This window comes from Heloderma suspectum, chromosome 8, assembly GCF_057233095.1.
Source record: "Heloderma suspectum isolate Gila_16-S chromosome 8, 16-S_ref, whole genome shotgun sequence".
Lineage (NCBI taxonomy): Eukaryota > Metazoa > Chordata > Lepidosauria > Squamata > Helodermatidae > Heloderma > Heloderma suspectum.
In genome coordinates, this window is record NC_139465.1 from 43,008,679 (window position 1) to 43,034,979 (window position 26,301).

General features: G+C 51.1%; 1 protein-coding gene across 2 annotated transcripts in view; it reads left to right on the plus strand.

Annotated features, from left to right (window-relative positions):
- Window positions 1-20,214: 20,214 nt before the first annotated feature.
- Window positions 20,215-26,301, plus strand: part of BCAR1 (BCAR1 scaffold protein, Cas family member) — a 66,857-nt gene continuing 60,770 nt past the window's right edge. Inside the window, exon 1 of one of the 2 annotated variants that reach the window (XM_084812182.1) lies at window positions 20,215-20,621. In XM_084812182.1, coding sequence (XP_084668308.1) covers window positions 20,610-20,621 — 12 coding nt within the window. In that variant the 5' untranslated portion in view covers window positions 20,215-20,609. The remainder of the gene's footprint in view (window positions 20,622-26,301) is intronic. The other variant, XM_084812184.1, reaches the window with a different exon arrangement.

A 26,301-nucleotide genomic window follows, 5' to 3' on the forward strand; every position in this document is an offset into this window, starting at 1 on the left:
CGATCTATCTATCTATCTATCTATCTATCTATCAATCAATTGCCCATCTGGCTGGTCACCCAGCCACTCTGGGCAATGTACAATAATAGAAACAGTTTAAAACAATAAAATCCTACATTAAAAACATTATATTTCTAAAAATACTCTAATCCACCCCAAATGCCTGCCTGAACCACGTTTTTAATGTGTGGTGGAAGCTCATTAAAGAGGGGGCATGGAGGAGTTCCCTAGGGAGGGAGTTCCACAGAGTGGGGGCCACCACAGAGAAGGCCCTCTCTGTGCACTCCTTGACCCATTGTCCTGTCACTATTTCCCCCTCAATATTCCATTTTTCCTCAAATTATTTCATGATGTTTTTTCTGTGCTTGCAGCTTCTGTGCACTACAAAGATATGTGTGTTACAATCTAGTGGCTTTATAACTCTGACCAGCAGGAGTGGCTTTAAAGCTGGAGAATCTATTTTGCAACACTTCCCCCCTTCCCTGCTCCCATGGTAGGATCTACAGTTTCTCTCTTCCTCTTCCTTTCGGTCCCTGCTCTTTCCTCACATGGATTTTCATGGGATTTGCAGACAGGAAATCCACAGTGTTGGGGTGTTGCTATTTTTCACTGTGCACCCACACAGCTGTGCAGCAGTGAATAACCCTCCAGGTAAACTCCAGAATAGTTTTAAACCTTCAGTGAAGGTACTCATGCAGGTAGGGGCACTAAAAAAAAAAAAAGTGCGAATTTAAGCAGCAGTGCGCCTCCCATTTCCCCTGCAACTGCAGTCCTGTACTGTGGCTTGTGGCATATGCTTGCACTATAAACACAAATGGTAAAATTCACATCAGCCCCCTGGAGTTGTTCCTCCTCTTCACCGTGGCAAGCTGCTTGTTCACGTGCCTCTTGCTCTGGCCCAGACATCGGTGTGGGGGGGGGGAGGAGCAGGGATGCCACCGCCTGCTTGCTCCCTGGCTGTCTGCCTGTCAGGCAAGGGGGAGCCACGATGAGAAAGGGGAGGAGGCGCAAGAGCAGCTGGTGACCATGGCAGCAAGAGGATGGGCTCGCTGAGGGAGGGGCCCCATGCCCAAGGGCCCTCAAAAACCTGGAGCCGGCGCGGATTTCTCGGGACAGCAGTGGCTGGTGACGTCCAAGGGAGATAGACGGCTGCAGCAGCTTTTGCGCCATGAGACCACCAGCAGCTGCTGGGAATGGTAGTGCTGCGCCCGTGAGCTGGCAGTTGGGAATGGTAGAGCTGCTGGGAAAGGCTGCTGGGAATGGTAGCACTGGGCCTGTGAGCTGGCCTTTCCCCGCTCAGCCCTTGCAAATGGAAAATCAGAGGCCCACTGACAGCTTTTCTCTATTAGAGTGGCAGAGAGGCATTGAGTGGATGGCAATCCCTGGCTGGCCCCAAAGAGGAATTCCCATCCAACTGTCCAGGGGGAGGGGAGGTCAGGGGAGCACTGCTTCCCCCCCCCCCCGCAGCACAAACCTGTCTCTGGCTGCAGCTCCCTTTCCGCAAGAGGTCGTGAGCAGCGAGCATCTGGAGGGGAGGGTTGCCAGGTAAAAACTCACCGCATACTAGCCTCCGCGGCAGAGAGCGGATCGGCAGAAATCAGCAGGGAAGACGTCTCTAAACCTTGTCTCCTGCACATTGCTGGAGCTGCTGTTAAAGGGCCAACTGCAGGAGCTGCTTCAAGAGTTCACAGTCCGACGCGCAGCCTCTGCGCAAGCTCTCTCGCCACCTGAGAGAACACGTGCCCCTTGCCGCTACATCGCAGCCCTTCCCCCTTCCCCAATTCTGTGCCCAGCTTACCTTTGCCACCAGCCGCCCTCTGTTTGCCTCGCCACGGGGAGTGCCGCATGGCCAGAAGAAGGGGCTGCGGGGCTCTCGTGAGACCCCCGCAGCTGAGGCAAACAGGCACATGTGACAAGGCAAACAAATGGGGCGGCTGCTCCAGAGAGCCCCACCAGCTGCTCTCTCACTGTGGCAAATGCCATGGCAGGATTGTGGCTGGGGGTGGGGGCATTCCAGAGTACCCACTGGAGGCAGCAGGGTAGCAGCAGTGGTGGCAGGCACTCTGGGGTGGTGGTGGCACAATGCCCCACTTGTCCCACTCTGCTGGCTGAAGTAGGAGCCTCACTCTGCTTCATGGGAGGTCTGGCTCTGCCTGCTTACGATGGTGGTGATGGGGGACTGTACTTGCTGGTCCTGGGTCCGGCATCCATGTGCTTGCTTGTCTGTGTTATTAATCATGGAATGTATATTCCACTCTTCAGCAGACCTGTCAGAGCGGTGCACTCTTCACAGAGTAGGCATCAAGGGTAGGCATGGTTGGGCACCTGCTGACGGCCCTACCAACAATTTAACAAATCGTAAAATACAAGTGTGAAAAATGCCATTATAATAATAAAATAAATACAGGCAACGGAGCAATAAAATATATCAAAAGCTAATAAAAAACATCAAAGCAGCAGTTTAAAACCAACTAGGTGAAATGCCCTGAAGATCTGGGGAAAGAAAAAGGTCTTCGCTGACCTGGCACGGGAAGGACATCAGACAGGCAGATGAGCCTTCCTGGGAAGGGTCTTCTACACTGGAGGCACCCTAACTCAGCCTTCTCCAACCAGATGTATTGGACTGCACTTCCCACTGTTCCCAGACTGCAAGACCCAGGCAGGCGCTGACACGGACATCCCCCCTCCTTGCAAGTAGGCTCACGTGAAGGGCAGCCTCATGTGCCTGGCTGGGCACTTTGCCAGCAGCCCTGACTCACCATCTCCTCTGCTCCTGTGGGTCTGGGAGTGATGAAGACTGATGCAAGAGCCTGGGCAACGGGTGTGGAGGCCTCCAGTCCTATGGCTGGAACGCCAGGGTCTGAAAGCTCTGCAAGCAGCCTTCCCCAACCTGGTGTCCTCTAGGTGTTTTGGACTTCAAGTCCCGTCAGGCCCAACCATCATGGCCAATGGGCAGGAATCCTGGGAATTGTAATCAAAAACATCTGGAGGGCACCAGGTCGATGAAGACTGCTCCCCAGGAATAGCTGATTTCTCAGGGTCATTCCCAATGCTGGTATTTGCTGGAGGGGGTGGTGGACCTGGTCGCGCTGCTCCTCCTCTGAGGAGGAGGCCCCAGGTCCAAGGTCTGGGCAGGACTGAACTGAACTCTAACAGATACCCAGGTCCAAAGCTGTTAGGGCTATACATTGTGCCTGGAAATGGAACAGCAGAAAGTGAAGTTTTAAAAGAATTGTGGGGTCAGGTCCCTCTAGGCAGCCCCAGTTAGAAGTGTACAGTAGTGCTGTCACAGCAGGACTTTGGGACAGAAGTCTGGGGCCCAGTCAGTAGAATGAGCAAGAGGGGCCCCAATGGCCAGAGGGCTGCCTTCCCACATTTTGAAGTACGTGAAGTAGTTGGTGGGGCAGTGAACCCGCTCCTGGTTTCAGTCAGAACCAGTCAGAACCCTAAAGGATAGCTTTGCACCTTGGAGAGCTCCCTTAGAGTTCTGACTGAAACCTGGAGCGGCTTCACTGCCCCACTGACATCAGAGTCACCAGCCTCCAGCGGCAGTAATACACCTGGCCATCTAAAGAGCCCTTTAAGGAGGCGTTGGGTGTTTACAGCACCGTCACCCTGCCTCCTTCATGGAATTTTACGGGAGTCCAGATGGCGAGGTCGTCTTCTACTCCTGGACCCTGCCTTGTTTTCTCACTGCTTCTCCCTCTTTTTTTCTTAACAGAGAAAATCCTTTAAGGAAAAAAAAGACCCAACAGCTGTCCAAGATATTTGCACTGGTAGTGCTGAGCCCTCTGGAAGCTGTAGGACTTAAAAACGCCTCCGGTGCGTTTTTAGACAGAAATAAGTCCTACAGCTCCCAGCATGCTGCCTGGAGGTTGCTGGAAGCTGTAGGACTAATTTCAGTCCAAACATGCATAGGATTGCAGCCTTCAGAACATAACATGATTATACATATTATTTTTCCGTTTATTTTATTTTTTTAAATTAATTTATAGAATTAATTTTCCAAACACAAAGACACAAAAAGGCCTCATATTTATTTAACTATAGTCATTGACAGAGGTAGTTCATTTAACATCTCCCCCACCCTTTACTTTACAAACAAAAATATAGGGGGTGTCTCCATGAGCGATTTATTGCGAGTTTGCTGTGTTTGGAGGTCATTTGGGGCGCATGACATCATGGCCAACCCGCAGCCACCTCGGAGTTTTGCGCCAAAAAAATGGTTTTTCTTAGACTACTTTTAGTCCGATTGTTTTCCTTAATTTGGTTGTCTGGGCTTCTGTTGCGGTGTGCACTAACCCTCCACATTTGCTCTGGAATGATAGCCCTACCAAGGGGTGTGTCTTTCACCTGGCCATGACCCCACTGACCCCAGTCAAGGGGTGTTTCCCCAATGTTTTCCCTGCCTGTGTTTCCCCGATGTTTCTGCCATTTCATGCATTGAACGGGAGTAGCTATACCCCTATCACACTATAGCACTATGGCGCTATCTTGAAATAGCGCATTTGAATGGGAGTAGCTATACCTGCTATTGCACTACTGCGGTTTTAGAGGGACAATGATAAAAAAAGAGAGGGAGGAATTGGGCATAGGCTAGGGAGGCAGGCACTAACACACACTGGCCAGAGAAACCAGTAAGGGCAGAACAAGGCGAGAGTGGGAGAGAGTGGGTGGGAGGGAACGGGTTCTCTAGGTGATGACGTGGATGAGACTCCACCCGGTAGCCACCCAAACAATTTGCGGTAAACTTCCATGTGACTGGCTGAGAGCCCCAGGCTAGCTTTGGGATAATCCAGGCTTTCAAGCCCCACGTGTCCCCAGACGGAGCAGATTTGACTCCAGTAAAAACTGCAGCACAGTGGAGAGCAAACTAAACCCGTCACCGTGGAGATCCCCCCTGCCCAGGTGGACTCCATTGGCTGCTTGGTGTTTTGTTTGTTTGTTATATATTTATACTACTTCTATACTACTTGATATCCCAAGATCTCTAAGCAGTTTACAAAAAAATGCATATAATATAATATAAAACCAATATAAAACAATAAATACATTTAAAATGTTACAAAAACAGTAGAACAGAGCAGGATCATAGCTGACTACAAGTCAGGGAAAGCCTGAATAAACAGATACTGTTGTTAGGAAAAATCCATGTTTTCCCCAGCTACCGAGAAGACTGCAGCTAAGCTCAGAGGGAACATGGAAGTCTTGTGGGGTGGCAAATGAGGTCGTCATTCCCGCTAATAAAAAGTCCTGGTGCTTTGACCCTGTGAGCCCTGACTCCACTACACCACTGCTTATAGGAGTGCTTAAACTGTTTGTCTCCACCAATGCTCAACTTGTTTTATGGGTATCAAAAAAAGCAGAAAAGATGGGAAACCACCAAATGATCAGCTGTTAGGGGGTGGGATGGGGAGGGACTGGGCAGAGCATGGTCATCTGGGGAGATTTCTTCCCCAGGCCTGGGGTTCAGCACCCCTGATCTCTAGAGCAACCCTCCCCGACCTGGTGGCCTCCAAATGTGTTGGACTACAACTCCCAGCAGCCCCAGCCAGCATGCTGGGAGTTGTGGGCCAACGCATCTGGAGGGGGCACCAGGTTGAGGTTGAGCTGCCCCAACACATTATTATGCACGGCTACAGGCGCTTCTTCACGAAGTTGCATGCTTTGTCTGTTTATTCTGCAACCGCTTGTCCTATATAAATTTAAAAGCAAATGGAGGCTGTTCGTTTGGTCAGAGATCTACACAAAACACAAAAGAAGCCCTCGAAGATCATCAGCCACGCCAAAGGAGCCTCACCGACTGTAGGACATGAAGCGGCAGACTGCCGGTACCTTAGGGAGCGCCTTCTCCCCTGCGTCCCAGTCCGCCGCCTAAGGTCCTCTGAGGGCTCCCTGCTGCCGCTGCCTAACGTGAGACCGGCAGCCGCACACAAGGGGACCTTTTCCTCGGCCGCCACTCCGTTGTGGAAGGAGCTGCTGGCTGAAATGCACCTGCTGACCTCTTTGAAGGTCATCAAGCAGGAATTAGAGACTCTATTATTCCAGCAGGCCTTCCCTTTCTAGAACTCTTGTTCCTTTTCCTGACTTTTGTATACTGTTTTTAAGCCGTGTGGTTTTAAACTGTGTTGTTTTATGGTTGGATTATTATTTTGTTGTTGTTAAATTGTTCTTAGTTCAAAGCTATTTTTAATTATGTGTTGTTTGTATATGTCCTTCTGCTTTTATGTAAATGGCTTTTAAACTTTGCATGTTGTAATGTTTTAACTTTTGTAAACCGCCAGAGAGCTTCAGCTATGTGGTGCTGTAGAAATGTAATGAATGAATGAATGGTGTCATCGTGTTCCAGCAAATGTTCTCCTACAAACGCATTTGAGAGGCGCAATGCCTCTGCCCCACACCCAAGATTCAGCTCGTAGGGTGACTCCTGGCAGAGAGGAATGAAAGCGGAAGAACAGCAGCTCTGGAGAGTGGAATTCCAACATCTGAAAAAAGGCATTCCCCGAACGCAAAATTTGGGACAAAAAATCAAGGCTGCCCCTGATAGATGGGGACCGTTGGAGGATATCTGGGGCAGTTCCAAAAAGCATGTGTGAATATACTGTCCCGGATCCTTGAGCCCAACATTCAGTGGCCTGGTGCCCTCCAGATGTTGTGGACTTCAACTCCCATCAGCCCCAGGCTGCATGGCCAAGGGTCAGGAAAGCTGGGAGGTGTGGTCCAAAACATCTAGAGGGCACCCCGTTGGGGAAGGCTTCTGGAGACTTCTTGGGCGTAGCTGGCTGGGGCATGCCGGGTGCTGTATGGTTTTTCCTGTCTAAACTTGCCCAGGGCTGTGCTTTAATTCTCTGGGGGAGTGGGCCAGAAGGCAGCAGGAGGACTGCCGGCATTCTCCCAGAAGGAGGAGGACAGCGGCAGGCAGAGGTTGCTCTGTTTCCAGGGGGTGTCGTTCCTCCCAAGGAGGTGGCGGATGTGACACCGAGGGCAACCAGCAGCTTCAGCCGTGACTAGACTGCTGGCTCCTGTCTCCAGGCCCTTGGCTTGCTCTGGGCAGGAGTCTTCTGCCGGGGAGAGAACAACCCGGGGCTTCGCTGGGGCCTGGTCCTGTGCTGGAGCAGTCGTCCTCCTCCTTCACAAGGCAGGGGCACAAGGAACCGAGCAGGCCAGGCAGCGACATCCAGCGCCCCGGAAGAGGCGCCACTGTGCTCTTCTCAGAGGTGATCGCAGGGCAGCGCTTCAGAAGGAGTGGGAGGCTTTGCCGAAAGCCCATGGGGCAAAATACAGGGCACCCAAGCGGGCTGAGGCCAGAGCAGAACTTAACCAAGGACTGCAGGCGGAGGTGGCCGGAATTCCCTTCTCCGTTTGCTCTCCCCACTGATGCAGCCTTGCCTGGGAAAGCTGCTCTTGGTGGTTTATATGATATTAGGAGAGCCGGTGTGGTGCAGTGGCAAGAGTGCTAAACTGGGAGCCAGGAGATCTGGGTTCTGGTCCCCACTCAGCCATGGAAGCTCACTGGGGGACTTTGGGCCAGTCACAGACTCTCAGCCCAACCCACCTTGCAGGCTTGTTGTGGTGAGAATAAAATGGAGAGGAGGAGGAGGATTATGTATGCTGCCTTGGCTTCCTTAAGGAGGAAAAAGGGGGGATATAAATGTAATAAATACATAAAGGCTATATTATGTACACACATACACACACAGGCACACGCACATATATGCATCCATCACAAATGAAGGGTGAACATGGCTGTAACATTTTACAAGTGTGGTGTTGGAAGTGGCAGGGAAATGCCTCCATGCCCTAAAAGCATGCTCAGATTTTAATGGCCTCTGGGCCAAATCTGGCCCACCTGGGGGTGCTAGATGGCCATGCGCCCTTCCCCTGGACCCACCCCCTTTCCCCCAACTGCTGATTGGGTTTTCTGCCTTATATTCAGTGGAGGCTGATGGATCCAATGTCAGTGGGGCTGTGAGGTTTCAGACAGAACTCTAAAGGAGTTATCCAAGGTGCTGCACATCTTGGACAGCTCCTTTAGAGTTCTGACTGGTTCTGACTGAAACCTGGAGCGGATTTGCTTCCCAACTGACATTGGAGCCACCAGCCTCCACTGCTTATATTCCCGTTCTAAAAAGTTGAAATGCTTCTCCTAAAGCTTCATTACCGGCAGAAAGAAGCTTCAGCTGGTGTTTCTGGTCTGGCCCCATTTGCTTTGGCTCCCTCAGGCTGAAAGAGGTCCAGCACCCGTGCGCTAGACAGAATGCGCCTTGAAAAATTACACCATTGTGTCTGCAAAACTGGTTCTATATTTCCAGCATGCCAGCAAAAGCACAGCTGCAGCCTATTGGCCAGCACCTGTGCTGCCTCCAACACCCTTAGAATCATAGAATCATAGAATAGCAGGGTTGGAAGGGGCCTACAAGGCCATCGGGTCCAACCCCCTGCTCAATGCAGGAACCCAAGTCAAAGCATCCCTGACAGATGGCTCTCCAGCCTCGTCTTGAACGCTTCCAGTGTGGGAGAGCCCACCACCTCCCTAGGCCATGGGTTCCATTGTCATATTGCTCTAACAGTCAGGAAGTTTTTCCTGATGTTCAGCCAGAATCTGGCTTCCTGTAATTTGAGCCCATGATTCCATGTGCTGCACTCCGGGATGATCAAGAAGAGATCCCTCCTCTCTGGGACAACCTTTCAAGTCCTTGAAAAGCGCCATCCTATCTCTCCTCAGTCTTCTCTTCTCAAGGCTAAACAGGACCAGTTCTTTCAGTCTCTCTTCATAGGGCTTTGTTTCCAGTCCCCTGATCATCCTTGTTGCCCTCCTCTGAACCCTCTCCAGCTTGTCTGCATCCTTCTTAAAGTGTGGCGCCCAGAACCGGACACAGAACTCCAGATGAGGCCTAACCAGTGCTGAGTAGAGGGGAACTAGTACTTCCTGGGATTTGGAAGCTATGCTTCTATTAATGCAGCCCAAAAGAGCATTGGCCTTTTTTGCAGCCACATCACATGGTTAGCTCATATTCAGCTTGTGATCGACAACAATTCCAAGATCCTTCTCACTTGTAGTGTTGTTGAGTCACGTATCCCCCATGTAGTGTTGTTGAGCCATGTATCCCGTCCCCAAGCCCTGGAACAGTTTTGCAACTATTTATTCTGTGCATAGAAGACATTTTGAAATCTAGTTTTACAGAAGGTGACCCATTCTGCCTGAAACATGAAGACTGCAGGGGCAAGACTTAGAACTGATTCAGCATTTGACTTGTATGCATGTGCGAAGAACACGTGGTTACCATTGTGAAGACTGTTACATTTGCCTTCACCCCAAATGTGAGCGGGTTCAAACTGCTGGAGAGAAGACTTGAGGAGAACTGGGCGGCCACCTGCCTTGCAGCACAGCTCTGGCTACGACACTCCGCTCTCACTTTCTTCAGGTTTTTTGCCTCTGTCCCTCAGTTATCCTCGATTCTGAGGTGAGGGGAACCCCAAGACAGAGGTATACAAAATCTTGCATGGTGTGGACATTTTTCTCCCTCTCTCATGATTCTAGAACCCGGGGTCATCCCATGAAGCTGATTGGTGGGAGATTCAGGACAGATAAAAGGAAAGACTTCTTCACATGGTGCATGGTTAAACTATGGAATTCACTACCACAGGATGTAGTGATGGCCACCAACTTGGATGGCTTTAAAAGGGGGTTGGACAAATTCCTGGAGGAAAAGGCTATCAGTGGCTACTAGTCTTGACGGCTCTGTGCTGCCTCCAGTACCAGAGGTAGTGAGCTTAAGTACACTAGTTGCTGGGGTGTATAGGCAGGAGGGTGTGGTTGCACTCAAGTTCTGCTTGTGGGTTTTCCTGGTTGGCCACTGTGTGAACAGAATGCTGGACGAGACGGACCCTTGGTCTGATCCAGCAGGGCTCTTCTTACGTTCTTAACTCTTAGCAAAGCATTCCAGTCCCTAGGCAGAGCCCAGTCTGTTGACTCCTGCCTCCCCCGTAACAAAGCATCTGGTAGAGATGAGCTGTCTAGCATGGAAGGTGAGCAATCCTTGGGACTATAGAGTATATAATCAAACCCCAGGTCCCAATTAAGGAACTTTGATTAAGATAAAGGAAAGAGGGAGAAATTAGATAAGGAGACTGCAAAATAAACATTTTACTCTAAATCAGGGGTGTCGAACATCTCTGAGATTCAATTTTGGAAAAGCTGGGGGGGGTATTCCAGTGGTGGGTGGGGCCAAAGGCAGAAGCGGTGGGGGAAAACGGCACAAAAGCCAGGAAGCTACCAAATGATTGGCAGTTCTGGGGAATGGGTGGGGCCAAGGGATGGGGGTGGGGCCATTTGGGGAACCCCAGAGGCCTGTGTTAGGATTCCAGGAGGGCTGGATTTGAACTGGGGGCCTGAGGTTCATCACCCCTGACTGCATAATCCTGCACTTACACAGAGAGGTTTGGTCACTTGCACACGAGTTGTGCTCATTGAGTTCTGAGATGGTGAAGGAGTGTTTCTCTTGAGACATCACTTATCAGCAGGGGAGGATAAGCCATTAACCCTGCTCCAACCCAGGAAGGTGAGAATGGGAGAGTTAATTTCTCCCCATCACTGCTTCTCAGTACTGTGTAGGAGGCTGGCTTGCTCACCTCACAAAGGTCCAAGCTGGGTGGTGGGAATTAACCCTAAAAGTGTGAGCTGTTAGCCTAGGACAGCCTTCCTTGACCTGGTGCCCTCCAGATGTTTTAGACTTCAACTCCCCTCAGCCACACCCAAGATGGTCAGTGGTCAGACAGGCTGGGAGTTGTAGTCCAAAACATCTGGAGGGCACCAGGTTGGGGAAGGCTGGTCTAGGAAGTCCCCGAGATAAAGCTTAAACTGGCTATGTCAGCCATAAAAATTACCCTGGTCTCCTCTTTTCTCTCCCACAGTAGGGTAATTAACAGTCATATGCATGTTTACTTGGGGATTAAGTCCCACTAATGCCAATTTGGCTTGCTCCTTAGTAAGTGTGCATAGGACTGCTGCCTAAGGCAAGGCATTAAGAGAATCTGCTCTGGACAAGGGCATAAATGGGCATCAAAGACCACGTCATAAACTGACCATTAATTAAAATAATGTTACATGGTGTAATGGTTTCCTTTCATTAAGAAATGTCTTTGGCAGAAGGCAACAGTGAATTATTCCCCATTTCAGCCCATAAAATTTAAGAGGCCACATTTTCAGAAGAGACCAAGATCATAGAAAACAAACACATGGGGCATCATCCAGTAAAAACTTGTTTGCTTTTCAACATTTGTCATGTATTCAAGATGGCACAGGCTTTGAGGCTTAGTAAGGGCAGTATTCCTGGCAGGAAACACTCTTGCAGCTTGTTATTGATAATTTGCCCACAGCCGAATACAGTCAAGCAACCTTTATTCTTACATATATACACTCCAAGATGATCCTTTTTAATTTTTGTGGTGCTGCTTCCTACAGGTAAATGACAGAGTCGCATGACTGTAGAAATTACTGATCACAGCACTGAAGAACAATCACCAGACCGTACCATAAACAGCATGGTGAGCTATTTAAGAGCTGTTTAAGTCTCATGTGCAAAAACATCCTGAGATGCTCTGCACACCTTATAAATGGCAGAGAAGTGATGAGCATCCTGCCCTTCAGTGGAGGCACGGTGCCCACGTTTTCTTGGCAAGGGCCTTGGCAAAAGTGGGAGAACATCTGGGGTACAGAAGATAAAAAGGAGAAAGGCCCTCCCTGTGATGCTGCTCCTAGAAAATGAAATCATAGTGCAAAATGTGCTCAGGAAAATTGAAAGAAGAAAAAACATTGTTTCTATACATGATGGCATGTGTAGGGGAGGGGCAAATCTGTCACTTTCGCTTTCTCCACATTCTAATTCTTTAAATCCTGAGTTCCTTCTCTCTTGAATATGAAGAGCTTTGCCAATTTGGTTAAATTCTTTTAAAGAACAAACTGAGCCAGAATTCTCACCCTTCTGCACCGGCCAAATCCAACAGGTGCAGCGATTCCCAGCATGGAGAGGACCATGCCGTAGCTGCCTGCCGTGTAGCTGTTAAAGATGAGGAGCCTGCCAAAAAAAGAGAAAGAGGTGGAAACCCTACTTTAGCACCACGAGCGAGGCTGAACACACAGGGATTCAGCCCCAGGCTAGACAGTCAGTGCCCTCTGCCTAGATGGACAGATCTGTCTGTTTCAGTTCCTCACACATCTGAATGTTCAAAATCTCATGTTCTTTTTGTCCTGAATAAGGTGTACTTTGCAAATGTCGGGAAATTCTTGTCAGAAACCAGTCTGAAATGAGGTTCTCTCCCATCCCTAATTAGGAGGGAGTCCCCCTTTTCCCTGCGAAGAGAAAACTCCCTGGAAAAGACCCTGATGCTGGGAAAGACTGAAGGCAAAAGGAGAAGGGGACGGCAGAGGATGAGATGGCTAGATAGCATCACCGATGCAATGAATATGGACTTGAGCACGCTCCGGGAGAGAGCGCAGGACAGGAAGGCCTGGCGTGCTCTGGTCCATGGGGTCACGAAGAGTCGGACACGACTGAACGACTGAACAACAACAACCCCCTTTTCCCAGGCCTGTAATGTGAATGCAAACCTTACGTTGGCCAGAATGTACACTTGAATTAGAAGTGGCACTCCCACTTCCTATCCCACATTGCCAGCATTCACAGCATTCACACATAAGTAGTGCGGGACTCAAAGTTGCCTGTAGCACAAGGTGGCCAAATGCTCTTAAAGCTACCCAGTTGGTCAAGAAGCCAGGCACATACAGGTAGCCAGCTGCTGCCTGCCAAAACCTGGGTTCTGCCATGCTCTCTTACTACAACCGGGAATGTGGCACGGGCAATAGCTTCTAGCCAGCAGGGAACACTCCTGCTCAATGCAGCCGTCTGATTCCGCCAAACAAAACCTCACACGACCCACAGGAAACTGTCAGAGGCCATTCCAAAATCCACAGGGAATTAGGCGTGTCAGGTTTTGTCCCAAGCCTATGACTTCACAGAACAGTTCTGTGATCAGAACAACGTGACCTGAGGCTGGATGGAGTAACCTGGACTGGGATCCAGCCGGATAGTGCATCTGCCAGATGATGTGCAAGAACATGCGCTTGCAGGGATCAGCCTCAGCGGAATGGAAAACATAGCCGACTCTGCTCCTGTTACCCAACTGCAGGACAGCTTGGTCCTCTGGACCTTCCCCCCCTTGGAGGCAGGGGGCGGGCAGCAGCCGTAACCAGGCGCCTTAGGGGTGGGCACGCTGGGTGTTTCCCAGAGTGCCAGACTGAGCTTGGTGACGTGGTGTTTGTCGAGTGTACTGACTGCAGGAAGCAAAGGCAAAGGAAAACAGTCAGGGTGCAATCCTATCAGGATGGCTGTAAGCCCCTGAACTGGGACACTGATGGGCATCCTAGGCAGAGTGGGAGGAGCAGAGAGGCGATCTTTGCCTCTACGTTCCTCTTGTTCTGCATTTTTGCTAGACGGGTATTTCCACCCATCTAGCTGAGGCTTTGCAGTGCGGGAGGGAAGGAGGCTGGGGAGGCCAGAGGATTCTTCATACGCCAGCCTCCCCAGTCCCCTCCCCTCCCCACCCACAGAACCGCCCCCTTTTTCTCCTCTCCAAGGTTGCTTTTGCAACCTTGGAGAGGCAGCAGGCATGGTTCTCTTTGCACTGGCTGCGAGAGGGAGGGGAGCTCAGACTCTGGGCTCCGAGGTCAGAGCACTGCCTCTGACCTCGGATCCAGGAATCTGAACTATCCTATGGCCCCCCAAATGCTGTCTAGGGGCCATAGGATTGCCCTCTAAAGCTGCAATCCTATGCATGCTTAGACAGACAAAAGTCCTACAACTCTCAGCATTCCCCAGCCAGCTATGCATAGGATTGCGCCTTAAGTGTCTTTAGCCTTATTTCTCAGAGTTCTACAGGCTGTTTGGGTGCAAAGAATAAAAATGAACTTCTTCGAACAATTAGCTTTGAAGTTCCTCTTTCAATTTCCTTTTCAATGCTTTTTCAATTTCCAGTTTAATGTCATTTGTTCTGGATAAAACCTAGTGGAAGATGGCTTTACTTTGAGATGTGACCCAGCATTACCAAGCACTATGGAACACTCTCAAGGAAGCATCCCACGTGCTGACACGGTCATCTTTTTGGTGCCAGGGGAAAATGTACTAATTTCCCCAGGCATTTGCACAGGGGCTAGGGCCCAATTCTTGTGGGTGGTTTTTATGGTGTTCTTGGATGTGGGGATGGGGGATTTTGTGTATTGTGGATCAACACTTTTCAGATTCTGTTGCTTTTAGATTATGTTTAGATTATGTTTATTTTTATTATCTCACTGATTATGGTTTAGATTGATTTTGTTTTTTTCTGTTATATTAATTTCTGTATTTGTCCACGTAAGTTGCCTTGAGGCTGCTTTTTGTGGTGGGAATAACAATAAACATACTATAAATGACTACAGATAATAATAGAAGAAATTATAAGCTGCCCGGGCTGGGGTTGGGTAGCACTGAAAGTGCTCCTTGCCCAGAGCGCTAGTTTTCCTATGATCAGCCCCAGCTGTGGCAATTCCAAGATTTCCTGGCATGTGCATTGCCCTGTCCCATGCATCTCTGCAGGATGCATGCGCCCCATGCCAGTATGCCGTCTTTGACGGACCTGCCTTCCCGTCCCAACACCGCCAGCAGCACATGCAATTCAACACGTCTGGAGGCCATTGGGCTGAGGAAGGCTGTTCTAAAGGGTAGCAAATTTTGGACAGCTCAGCCGTCACCGTCAGTAAACCTGTCCCAAAATATACTTCGCCCCTGCTGCACCTGTTTGACTTCTGCTTTGTGGCGCTTCCCACTTGGAACGTTCCAAAGTTCCCCCCACCCCCCATTGCCCCAGCATCCGCCACTCAAGAGGGCTGCTTCATTGTATGGCTGGGATTGTGGCAGATGGTCTGGTGAACAAAAGGCCTTGTGAGGAAGTCCAGAGGCTCCTAAATAAAAATCCTTGCAGCCTTCCTCAATCTGGTACCCTTCAGAAGGTTGGGATCTACCCCATTATCCCCAGGTGGCCTAGCCCGGTACTCAAAAGAAATTCCTGTGCTCAGAATTCTTCAGTTTATTTATTTATTTAATTTATTATTTATATCCCGCCCTTTCCCCCTCTTTTAAGAAACCCAAGGCGGCATACATGATCCTCCTCCTCTCCATTTTATCCTCACAACAACAACCCTGCGAGGTGGGTTGGGCTGAGAGTCTGTGACTGGCCCAAAGTCACCCAGTGAGCTTCCATGGCCGAGTGGGGACTAGAGCCCGGATCTCCCGGCTCCCGGTCCAACACTCTTGCCACTACACCACACTGGCTCTCGTTTATTTAATCCATCGATTTATAGACTGCTTACTATATCCATAAGTCTCTCAAAGGGGTTTACAATACATTCCTAAGTGTTGGCCTTTTGCACCAGGCTCCATTGGTGGATCTTGGGGTTGTTCTACAAAACGAAGTAGATACTGCAAGCCTAAAGTCTGCCCAGCCCTGGCCTAGAGGACAGATGTGGCTGGAGAGAGACCTCTCCTTTACTCCTGACCTAGGGAGGCTCTTCGTACCTAGGATAGCTCCTCTAGAGTTCTGAGTGAAACCCGGGAAGGATTCACTGCCCCACTGACATCAGAGCCGCTAGCCTCCACTGGCTATTCCCCTTTGCAAAAACTGCTCCTGAAGGCTTTGGTGACAGCTGGGGCCACCATAAGTATGTCTTCCCACCTAATACAACACCCTTTTCTCTTAGAGCACATGGGGGCAACCTGTGGCCCGCACATGGCCCTTTGTGCGGCCTGTGGGGCCCCACCCACTTCCCCGCCACCCAGCTGATCAGCTATCCGCTGTGTAGTGGCGGACAGATCACTGTTTCCTCACTGCTAATAGCAGGAAAATGCAATCTTGAATAGGGTCACTGGGTGAGGTGGAGGTGTTAACTCCCTCACTCCAGTAGTCCAATCTCCAGGTAGAACACAGTCCTCTTAGGCCACCAAGAGCAGCATTTATTTACTTACTTACTTTATTAATCGTCCACCTGGCTGGTCACCCAGCCACTCTGGACGATGTACAATATTAGAAACTGTTTAAAACAATAAAATTCTACATTAAAAACATCAGATTTCTAAAAATACCCTAACCCACCCCAAATGCCTGCCTGAACAACCACGTTTTTAATGTGTGGCGGAAACTCATAAAGAGGGGGCATGGCGGAGTTCCCTAGGGAGGGAGTTCCACAGAGTGGGGGCCACCAAAGAGAAGGCCCCTTCCCTCATCCTCACCAGTCTAGCTGTCCTGGCTGATGGGACAGAGAGAAGGCCATCCAAGGCTGATCTTGTTAAGCGGTCTGTCTGGTGTTGCTGGAGGTGCTCTTTAAGACAGGCTGGGCTGGAACTATATAGGGTTTTAAAGTTCAAAACCAACACCTTGAATTTGGCCCCGGAAAAGAACTGGTAACCAGTGCAACTCCTTCAGCACTGGAGTGATGTGATCTCACCAGTGGCTGCCTTTAATCAGGCGAGCCGCCGCGTTCTGTACACGCGTCCCAGCACAGTCTCTCCCTGCTGGGCAAAGAGGGTCCTAGAATCATAGAATCATAGAATAGTAGGGTTGGAAGGGGCCTACAAGGCCATCGAGTCCAACCCCCTGCTCAATGCAGGAATCCAAGTCAGAGCATCCCTGACAAATGGCTGTCCAGCCTCGTCTTAAAGGCCTCCAGTGTGGGAGAGCCCACCACCTCCCCAGGTAATTGGTTCCATTGCCGTATTGCTCTGACACTCAGGAAGTTTTTCCTGATGTTCAGCCAGAATCTGGCTTCCTGTAACTTGAGCCCATTATTCCGTGTCCTGCACTCTGGGATGATCAAGAAGAGATCCTGGCCTTCTTCTCTGTGACAACCTTTCAAGTACTTGAAGAGTGCTATCATATCTCCCCTCAGTCTTCTCTTCTCAAGGCTAAACATGCCCAGTTCTTTCAGTCTCTCTTCATAGGGCTTTGTTTCCAGTCCCCTGATCATCTTTGTTGCCCTCCTTTGAACCCTCTCCAGCTTGTCTGCATCCTTCTTAAAGTGTGGTGCCCAGAACTGGACACAGTACTCCAGATGAGGCCTAACCAGTGCTGAGTAGAGGGGAACTAGTACTTCCCGGGATTTGGAAGCGATGCTTCTATTAATGCAGCCCAAAATAGCATTTGCCTTTTTTGCAGCCACATCACATTGTTGGCTCATATTCAGCTTGTGATCGACGACAATTCCAAGATCCTTCTCGCTCGTAGTGTGGTTGAGCCACGTATCCCCCATCTTGTAACTGTGCCTTTGGTTTCTTTTTCCTAGGTGCAGAACTTGGCATTTGTCCCTATTAAATGCCATTCTGTTGTTTTCTGCCCAGCATTCTGTTGTTTCCTGCCCTTCTCCACCCCAGCAGGGAGAACCTTTGAAAGCTAGGACTGCACAGGCTGGCACCAGCAGGGGCCCCAGCATTCACAGAGCTCGTCTCCTCTGATCTCAGCTCACAGGAAGGGAAGTTTTACCCTCTCCATCCTTGGGTGCTGAAATATGGGTGAGTGCATGCAGGACTGTGTGTGTGTGTGCGCGTGTGCATGCACCGCCCATCATCAGATGTGGCCCTTGGGACCAAAAAGGTTGCCCACCTAGCCTTAGAAGCACATTTCGTCCCAGTCACTCCTGTCCTTGTAGCCTCTAGGCTAGACTGCTGTAACATGCTGCCCTTGGAACTAGTGTTGCAGTGGTCAATTGCGAAGTGCAGGCATTCAGCATGACAGTCCCTGCAGCCACGCTCCCCACGGAGAGTCTGGCATTGCAGGCAGCTGCGTTGATCCAAAACAACAAACCAGTTCTTGGGAGTTTTCATCTCCACCAGGAGCAGGTCTTTTGTAAAGCTCAAGACGGAGACACCTTGCATTACAGCAGGGAACTATATACTGTTGTTGGGAAAATTCATTTCCTGCCAGCTGCCGTGCGGTCCAGCTCAGAGGGAAGAGGGAACTCTGGGGGAGTGGCGGATGACGTCAGCGGCCCTGCTAATAGACAAGCGCCAGCACTGCGTCCCTGTGAGCCTGGGTTCCGCTACACCACTGCTCCGATCTACTGTTCATACCAGTTGGAGATGCCGGCTGGTGCAAAAGGTACTTGGTCTGCTATTGAAGAATATTGGCTACCTGAAGCTCAGTGCTGGCCAGACTGAAGAGGGCGTCCAGTTTCTTTCTGGATGCAGTTCAAAGCACAGAGTTCAATCCATGAAATGTTGTGTTGTTCTTCTGGAAGTCAGCCTGTAATGTATTCCTTCTCCACCCTGGACCCTCCAGATGTGTTGGACTACAGCTCCCATCATAAATCAGCATCTTGGCTTGGGGTGATGGGAGTTGTAATCAAACACATCTACAAGGTGGATCTCTCTTGGTTTCTTTCTCCCCCCTCCCGCCCGGAACATTTACCTCTGTTAATGACCAAAAAGCCACAAGATGTTGATGGTGCTTGATGGGATTTGGGGCAATTTCTCTTAAAGCCGCCTACCTGGTCTCCTTCTCTCACTGTCCAACAGCTGCACAGCCTTCGTCAAGCACTGGACCCTTCCAACCCTACTATTCTATGATTCTATGACCCAGAGGATGCTGGGAAGGCTTCTGCTCTGGGAGCCATTGTCCTTTGGCCACTTTCTTTTGTTGTTCTTCTATTTTCTCTGTCTGTGCAATGACAACACAGGCCTACAGTCAATATTCAGGACCGCTGCGCTAATGTTTTCCAACACTTAGGGCTTTTCTACATGAGGCTTTTATCCCACACCTTTACCGAGGCTTCTGCGCCCAGATTCTTTGTGAGATTAAGATCAGCTCCTTTACACGTGGTCTTTTTTTCCCCCAGGGTGTGAGTGTCTCTTCCTTTCTAAATGTTCCATTACAAAACCACTAGGTGGGGCTGTGGTATAGTGGAATTGCACAATTACACTAGGTTTCTATGACACCATTCAGAAAAAATACCAGACTTTCCTCCTTAAGGAAAAAAAGTGGTTGCAAAGCACAAGAAAGGTGCTGGAGCTGCAAACTACCGTGAGTGCGGAATCACGAGCGCACGGTAAAAGCCTCAAGTAGAAAGACTGTTAGAGCTGCTCCCACCATTTTATAGGGGGAGTGAGGTGACCCAAGCCTTGGGTAGTGTGTTTACAGTAACAAATAATACTCACTGGCGACACATAGAGCAAATCTTTAAGACCACATCATTTCCCAGGAATGGAAAAGGGCACACTCACCAATTCCAGTCCGAGTCGTTTTGTTCAAACGATCTAGTATGTGTACCTTTTCCATTCCTGGGAAATGATGTGGTCTTAAAGACAGAATGAGGCCCAGTGACTTCAGAGGCTATATCTGGACTGAAAAATGCTTGTTTCTCATGTTACATGTTGCATGATTCAGAAGTTCCATTTAGAGAGAACAGGGTTGGTATGACTCGGGAAAAATGGCATATGGCAGCAGTAAGGGAGACAAAGTCTCATATTGGCCCAACAACAACAAATATATATATATATCAATATATATATCATTTTAAGTTTTCCAAATGCCTCACACACACGATCTCAGCACTCTTCCCAACAACCCTGTAGGGTGGGCCAATATTATTATCCCCATATGGTAAAGGTACTGAGGTGAGCTTGAGAGATGGAGGTGGGGCGCTTACCTAAGGCCACCTTGTTAGTTCATGACCCAGGAGAAATTTTGAATCGGGTATTTCCGAGCTCACAGCTAGTCCTTTCAGGGCGCAATCCTATGCATGTTTAGACAGAAAAAGTCCCGCAACTTCCAGCATTCCTCAGCCAGCATGCTGGGAGCTGCAGGCCTCCTTTCTGTCTAAACATGCACAGGGTCTGGCCCTTAACTGCTTGGCACAACTCGGGAGCAGGGAACTCACCGTCCTCCCCGTTCCCAGTAACTCAAAAGACGCCTGGCAGCTCTAGGTGACTCTGCACATGTTCAGAGGCATGCTCTTTCTGAGGCACATCTCTCCCGCCCCACTCTTCAGGATCGAGCGCCGGCACTGGGGGCGGCGGCGAGCCCCGGCCGAAAGGGACGCGCTTCCCCGCTTCACAGCTCCCAGGGCGGGCGCGAAGGAAACCGGGGCACTGAACGACCCTTCCCCGCCGGCGGCGGCGCGCTCCTGGAGCGGCTGTGCGCGGCAGGGAGGCGAGCGGGGCCGGTCGGCGTCAGACAATCCGCCTCTTTTTCTCCCCCCGTGCCGCCGCCGCCCGGTGCCCGGTGCCAGGCGGAGGCAGCCTCGCGCGGCCCTCGCCGTCCCGTCCCTGGGCCCGGCGAGGGCGCCGCCTCCTTTTCTCCCGGGCAGCCAATGAAGGCGGCCGCGGGGAGGGAAGGGGGCCGGGCGGACTCCTCCTCGCCCTTCCCTCTCTCCCAGGAGCTCGCCTGGCCGCCGCCGCCGCCGCCGCTGCCCTAGTCGTCGGCCCGGCTGCGACGGGGACGCCGCCACCGCAGCCAGCCCGCGGGATCATGCGTTAAGGCGCGCGGCCGGGCACTGCGGCCGCGCCAGTTGCGCGCGGCGGGCCGGCAAGATGAACTACCTGGTGAGTGGCGCCGCGGGACGGGGGCCAGGCGAGCCGTCCGGTCTTCCGGGGGGGGGCGGCGGCCCATAGCGGGGCCGCGCGGCGGCTGGCGCGGGGACGCCTCTCCGGACGCGCATCGGGGAGAGGGGGCGGGCGCCCCTCGCCGGGGAGCTCCCGCGGCGCCGTGCCGGCAGGACGCGCTGCCCGGGCCTCTCCGGGCCGTCTGGCGGGGCGGGGGCGGGGGCGGCGAGCGAGGCCGGAGCGGGGCGAGCAGGACGGACGTGGCTCGCGCTGCTTGCCAGAGGAGGCGCCCAGCACGGCGGAGCCTGCAGGCTGGAGAGCCCTGACGTGGCCGGAGAAGCCCCGCGGCGCCGGCCGCGGGCAGAGCGCGGGGCTGCCGAGGGAGCAGGCGGAGGAGGGTCGCCGGGCCGATGCCCCTCGGCCTTCCAGCCTGCCTTCCCGCGCGGGAGGGGAGAAGGCGCGCGGGGGGGATCGCTGCGCTCCGCCTCGGAGCCGGGACGGAGCGAGCGGCAAGGAGCCGTCGGTCGCCGGGCCCCGCCGCCGCCCCTTCGGAACCCGAGCGGCTCTTGCGCTCCCCCCGGGCCGGGCCAGGGCCAGGACGGGAAGCGCAGCGTCTCTCCCGCCCTCCCCTTCCCGGGAAATGGGCTGGGGCGGCCTCGGACGCGGAGGGAGAGACGGCACGGCGAGCGGGGGAGTCGCCCGCCTGGAGCCGGCCGCCTCGTCCTCCCGCCCGGACCTTTCCGCCTCGGCCCTGCCGTCGCTGCGCCCTCCGAGGGGAGCTTCCCGGGGCCGCGGGCGATCGAGGCTGCGCTGGGACGGGGGCTGTTGGAGGCTCAAGCGAAATCCAGTGGCCCCCGACTTGGGGAGGGACGGGAACGCAGCCAGAAAGAGCCCCGTGGCGCCGGGAAAGCGGCCATAGTTTCAATAAGCGGGATATAAATCTATTCCAGGCGCAGTGCTATGCATGTTAGACCCCCCAAAAATCCTACAGCTCCCAGCATGCCCCAGCCAGCCGTGCTTGTCCGCGAATGCTGGGAGTTGTAGGCTTTTTTTCTGTCTAAACATGCATAGGATTGCACCCTCAAATAAATTAAATAGCGGGAGGGGGTACCAGTCCTGCACCCACAGTTTCCACTCTGCTCCAATGAAATAACAGGGAGTAACGGCTGTTCCTGGGCTGCCTAGTTCGTTGCCTGTGCTGTTCCTTAGTTTACTCCCAAGTATGCAGTGCAGGGCTGGTAAAAACCCACACTGGAACTGCCCCCGAATTGCTGTGAGTCTGGCAGTGCAGTTAATGCAGCCAAGCCCAACCTCCAGATGTGTTGGACTACAGCTCCAGCATCCCCCAGCCAGCCACATCTGGAGGGCTCTAGGCTGGGGAAGGCTGGGTTAAAAGGGCTTCATCGGAGGGAACCGCTCCATGTGAAATGTGCGCTCTGGGGCTGACTTGAAAGGGGGTGTTGAGTGAGTGGATGGGGTCTGTTTAGGCCTGGGTGTGAGCAGTGTGTTGCATGCTTAAACCCCCCAAATGGCCTTGAATCCCAGTTATCTGGATCTAAATTGACACATTTGGGAATTGCAGAGGATGTACTGAAAGAATGGGAGTTGCTCTAATGAAAGCAGGACGTACAAAGAGCTGGAGCCCTATGAGGAAAGGTTATAACATCTGGGACTGTTTAGAAAAACGGGGAGACAAGGTAGAGGTGTGCAAATTGTGCATGGTATGGAGAAAGTGGATAGGGAGACATTTTCTCCCCCTCTTAATACTAGAACCCAAAGGGTTCTCCCATAAAGCTGAATAGTGGGAGAATCGGAGACAGATAAAAGGAAGTCCTTCACACACTGTATAGTTAAACGATGGAATTTGCTACCACAGGAAGTAGTGATGGCCACCAATTTAGATGGCTTTACAAGGGAATTAGTCAAATTCCTGGAGGAGAAGGCTATCAAAGGTTGCTAGTCATGATGGCCAAATATTCTCTCCACTGTCAGTGGCAATATGCTTCTATATGTCAGCTGCTGGGGAACATGGGCAGGAGGGTGCTGTTGCACTCATGTCCTACTTCTGGGTTTCCTTCGGGCTGCTGGTTGGCCACTGTGTGAACAGAATGCTGGACTAGATGGACCCTTAGTTTCATAGAATCATAGGGTTGGAAGGGGCTGCAAGACCATCGAGTCCAACCCCCTGCCCAATGCCGGAAGCCTGATTCCCAGGCAGTCTCCCATCCAAGTGCTAATCAGGACTGACCCTGCTTAGCTTCCGCGATCAGCATGGTTCTTATGTTCTTAAAGAATGTGATATTTGCTATAACTGGCCAGGTGGGGTAAAACTGTGTGCCTGCAGAACAGGAGGTTTTGCTCTTGCTCCGGGTCTGACCTGGAGGGAGTTTTCTTTTTCCTTTCTCACACTGGTTACTGGTGGCCCATGGGCTTTTTGTCATCTGCAAAACCTGGCCTGAGTTGCTTCCTTGAGCCCCCTTGAGCTATTTGCCTTACAACCACCTTTTGTGGTGGGTGAACTTCTTCAGCTGGGGAAGAAGGGGGTACCCTGGAGCTGGACAGGTTGATGTGGAGTAAGAGATGGGTGTGGATGGGCTTTCCAATCGCTATGTTTTAGTCCCTTTGATTTCATTGAAGTGTGCCATGATTTCGGATGGCTAGGCACCCTCAGTGAGCTTTCTGAATCTGGAAGAGGTGGGAGTCTGTCAACTGCTAATTGTGTTTCCCTCCTCCCTCCCCACCTTCCTGGGTGCACCATGCAAATTGGGAACAGCAGAACCATTGGCCTGGTGGCCCCCTGGTAAACAACTGACATCCCCTCTCTCTGGAGTCAGCCCTGATGGGAGAAACTTCAGCGTTAAGTCTCCCATTGAAGTAAATGGGACTCTGAAATGCTTCATGGCTGCCTTCTTGTTGTTATGCTCAGACACTGTATTCTGACATCACAGATGCCTGTAATATTTTGTTCATGAATAAGGGATAACTCCTGTTCAAATGAGCCATGATAATTGGCAATGCTAGGAAACAGCTCTGTTGGGCAGATGTGGCTAGAGTCGAATCCTGGCACAGGTCTTACCAGTCTAGATTTCCAGCAGATTTAAAGTAAGACAGACCCTGATCTCTAGTACATTTATATCCTGATCCTAAATATCTGGATCCCTACTATGGGGCTTAAATCCTGGTAAATATATTGCGGATCGCAGTCTTGTTAGCTACAACTCTGCTGGTTATCTATATTTGGTGGGTTTGGGGCCCACTGTGCGGCATTTGCCGAAGGAAACGGACGCTCTGATTTGTGCATTTGAAGAGCTCTGGCTGCGTCAGGTCTTTTGGAGAGGGCCAGCTGAAGCTGGGAGGGACTCCCTGTGGCAGCTAGACATGTTTACATCTCTCTCTCTTGTGCCAGTTGCTGGCAAGGGCAAGGATTAAACCGAGGCAACCTGCCGCCGGTCACTTGATTTCCAGCGTTAGTAGCTGCTCACCCTGCAAAGTAATAGAAGTGGTGTATGGCTTTAATTGCAGGGGGTGGGGATCTGATAGAGTTAGACCATGGCAATTCATGAGAGGCTGGCTGACAAGAAAAAGAAGTGATGCATGGACAGACTGGAAAATTAGGAGGCCTACAATCAGACAGTCAACAGAAGCAAGAGACGGCTTAAGCAAGCCTTCTCCAGGCTGGCACCCTCCAGATGTGTTGGACTACAACTCCCAACTTCCCCCAGCTGGCTGGGGATGCTGGGAGATGTAGTCTAACACATCTGGGGGGTGCCAGGCTGGGGGAAGGCTGGCTTAAAACATGGACCAGTGCTTTGTACAACATGCTGTTGTGCCATAAAACCCTTGCTGTAGCTCTCCACTTAATAAAGTTCTGTGCAATCCAAATGCTTTGAGCTTTACTCTCTTTCACCGGCCAGTATGGAATCATGCAAGTCACAAGGCTATGGAGATGGGAGACTGCCTTCTGGCAGCTTGCAGGTGAAAACCCCCCCCCTTTTTTTTTTGTTGTTGGCTGGAGAGGCCAAGGGTAGTGGGGTGTTGGGGGAGGACTTGGGTGGATGCTTCTTCCAGGTGCAGCTTTAGAATTGCACAGGTGTTTGGCGCTGTTCTGTGCCAGGTGCCTCAGATGTTTGGTGCCCTGCTACTTCTCTTCTACCTCCCCATACATTGTGCCAATTCACATGGATAGGGTAATTCCAAAATCCATATTAATATAATGCCTTTATTAGACCAGCCGAAAGGTCATAAAAACTGTGCAAGTTTTTGAGATCTGCAGATCTCTTAATCAGGCAAGATGTTACAAAAATCAGGTCTGGGGAATATGGGGGGGGGGCAAATCTGGCTTGATGGTGAAGTCACATTTCCTGCATGTTCAGAGTCCCAGGATGGAATGCAGGAGGAGGGGACTATGGACGTTCATTTTAGACTCTGCAGGACATGTGATGGTTACAGGTTGGATCTGCAGCTGCAGTGGGGGTTTTATGGCGCAACAGCTGGATTGCTGGGAACCAGAAAGGGGGAAATGTTGGATCCCCCACTTTGGAAATATAAAATCCAGCTATTATTCAGACATGTTTCCATTCTGGGTGAAGCACACAGGTTCCTTCTGTTACTGGATCACAGAGAGAAAAAGTCAGTCTGTGTTAACAAAGCAGGAGATAATTTTAGATGTGATATAAGTTTTTTTACACCTTATTTTCCAAGCCTGGGTCTTTGTTTCCAGTTTTTGGCTTGGAAGTTTAATTTCCTGACTGGATGCCTATGTCAAGAAAAGGCAGCAGCAATATGTTTGGTGAAGTTTAACTTGATTCCTCGGTGAGTTTGGGATTGAATGGGGCACCTGGGATGCCTCAGCAACCCCCCCCTCCCAATCTCTGTGCCAATCTGGACTGGGCAACTTTAAAAGGCTGCAGTGCCCTCAGAACCCCCTTCCTCTGATATCCTTGTGTGGTCATGGAAGAGAGCCTGATATACCATTTGTCACAGGGACTTTCCCAGTCTTACTGTCTCCTGACTACACCATTTCCACCCTTCATGTCATTTACTGCTTTAATTTGGGCTCTTGATTTGCAAAGTGCTTTTTAGCCTGAATTCTGTATGCCCTTGCCGTGGCCCTGTGAGGAAGGGCAGTATTGCTCTGGTTTTTATGCAGGTAGTGAAATGAGCCTCTGGGAAAAATGAGCTGCTCAGAGGCTGCTCAGCAAGCCCATGGCAATGTTGGGACTTGGAAATGTTTGCTTCTAATGAAAAGAATCTTTCTGACATCCACAGAAAACAGTGGCGAAAGCAGTTCTGCAGGTTTGGGCCAAGATCCTTAGAAACACAGACCTAGTTTGCACTTAATGACAAGCCAGAGTACGGGTTGTTGTTGAATCCTGGGTTGTTGTTACGCGCGAACCCTGCACTGTGTTTAACTGTGGTTTGTTAATCATGAACAGCCCAGAGTTTACGACCCAGCAACAAACCATGGGTTCTCTTCCTGTATTGTTCATGGTTAACAACCCAACGTTAAACCATAGTGCAAGGTTTGCACGTAATGACAATCCACAGTTCAATGACAACCCATACTTAGCCCATGCTCTGGGTTGTCATTACGTGTGAACCAGGTCTGTGTCTGATGTCATAAGAACTAACTTGTCGATCAGCCAAAGACCCATCTTAGCCTAGCATTCTGTCTCCGAGA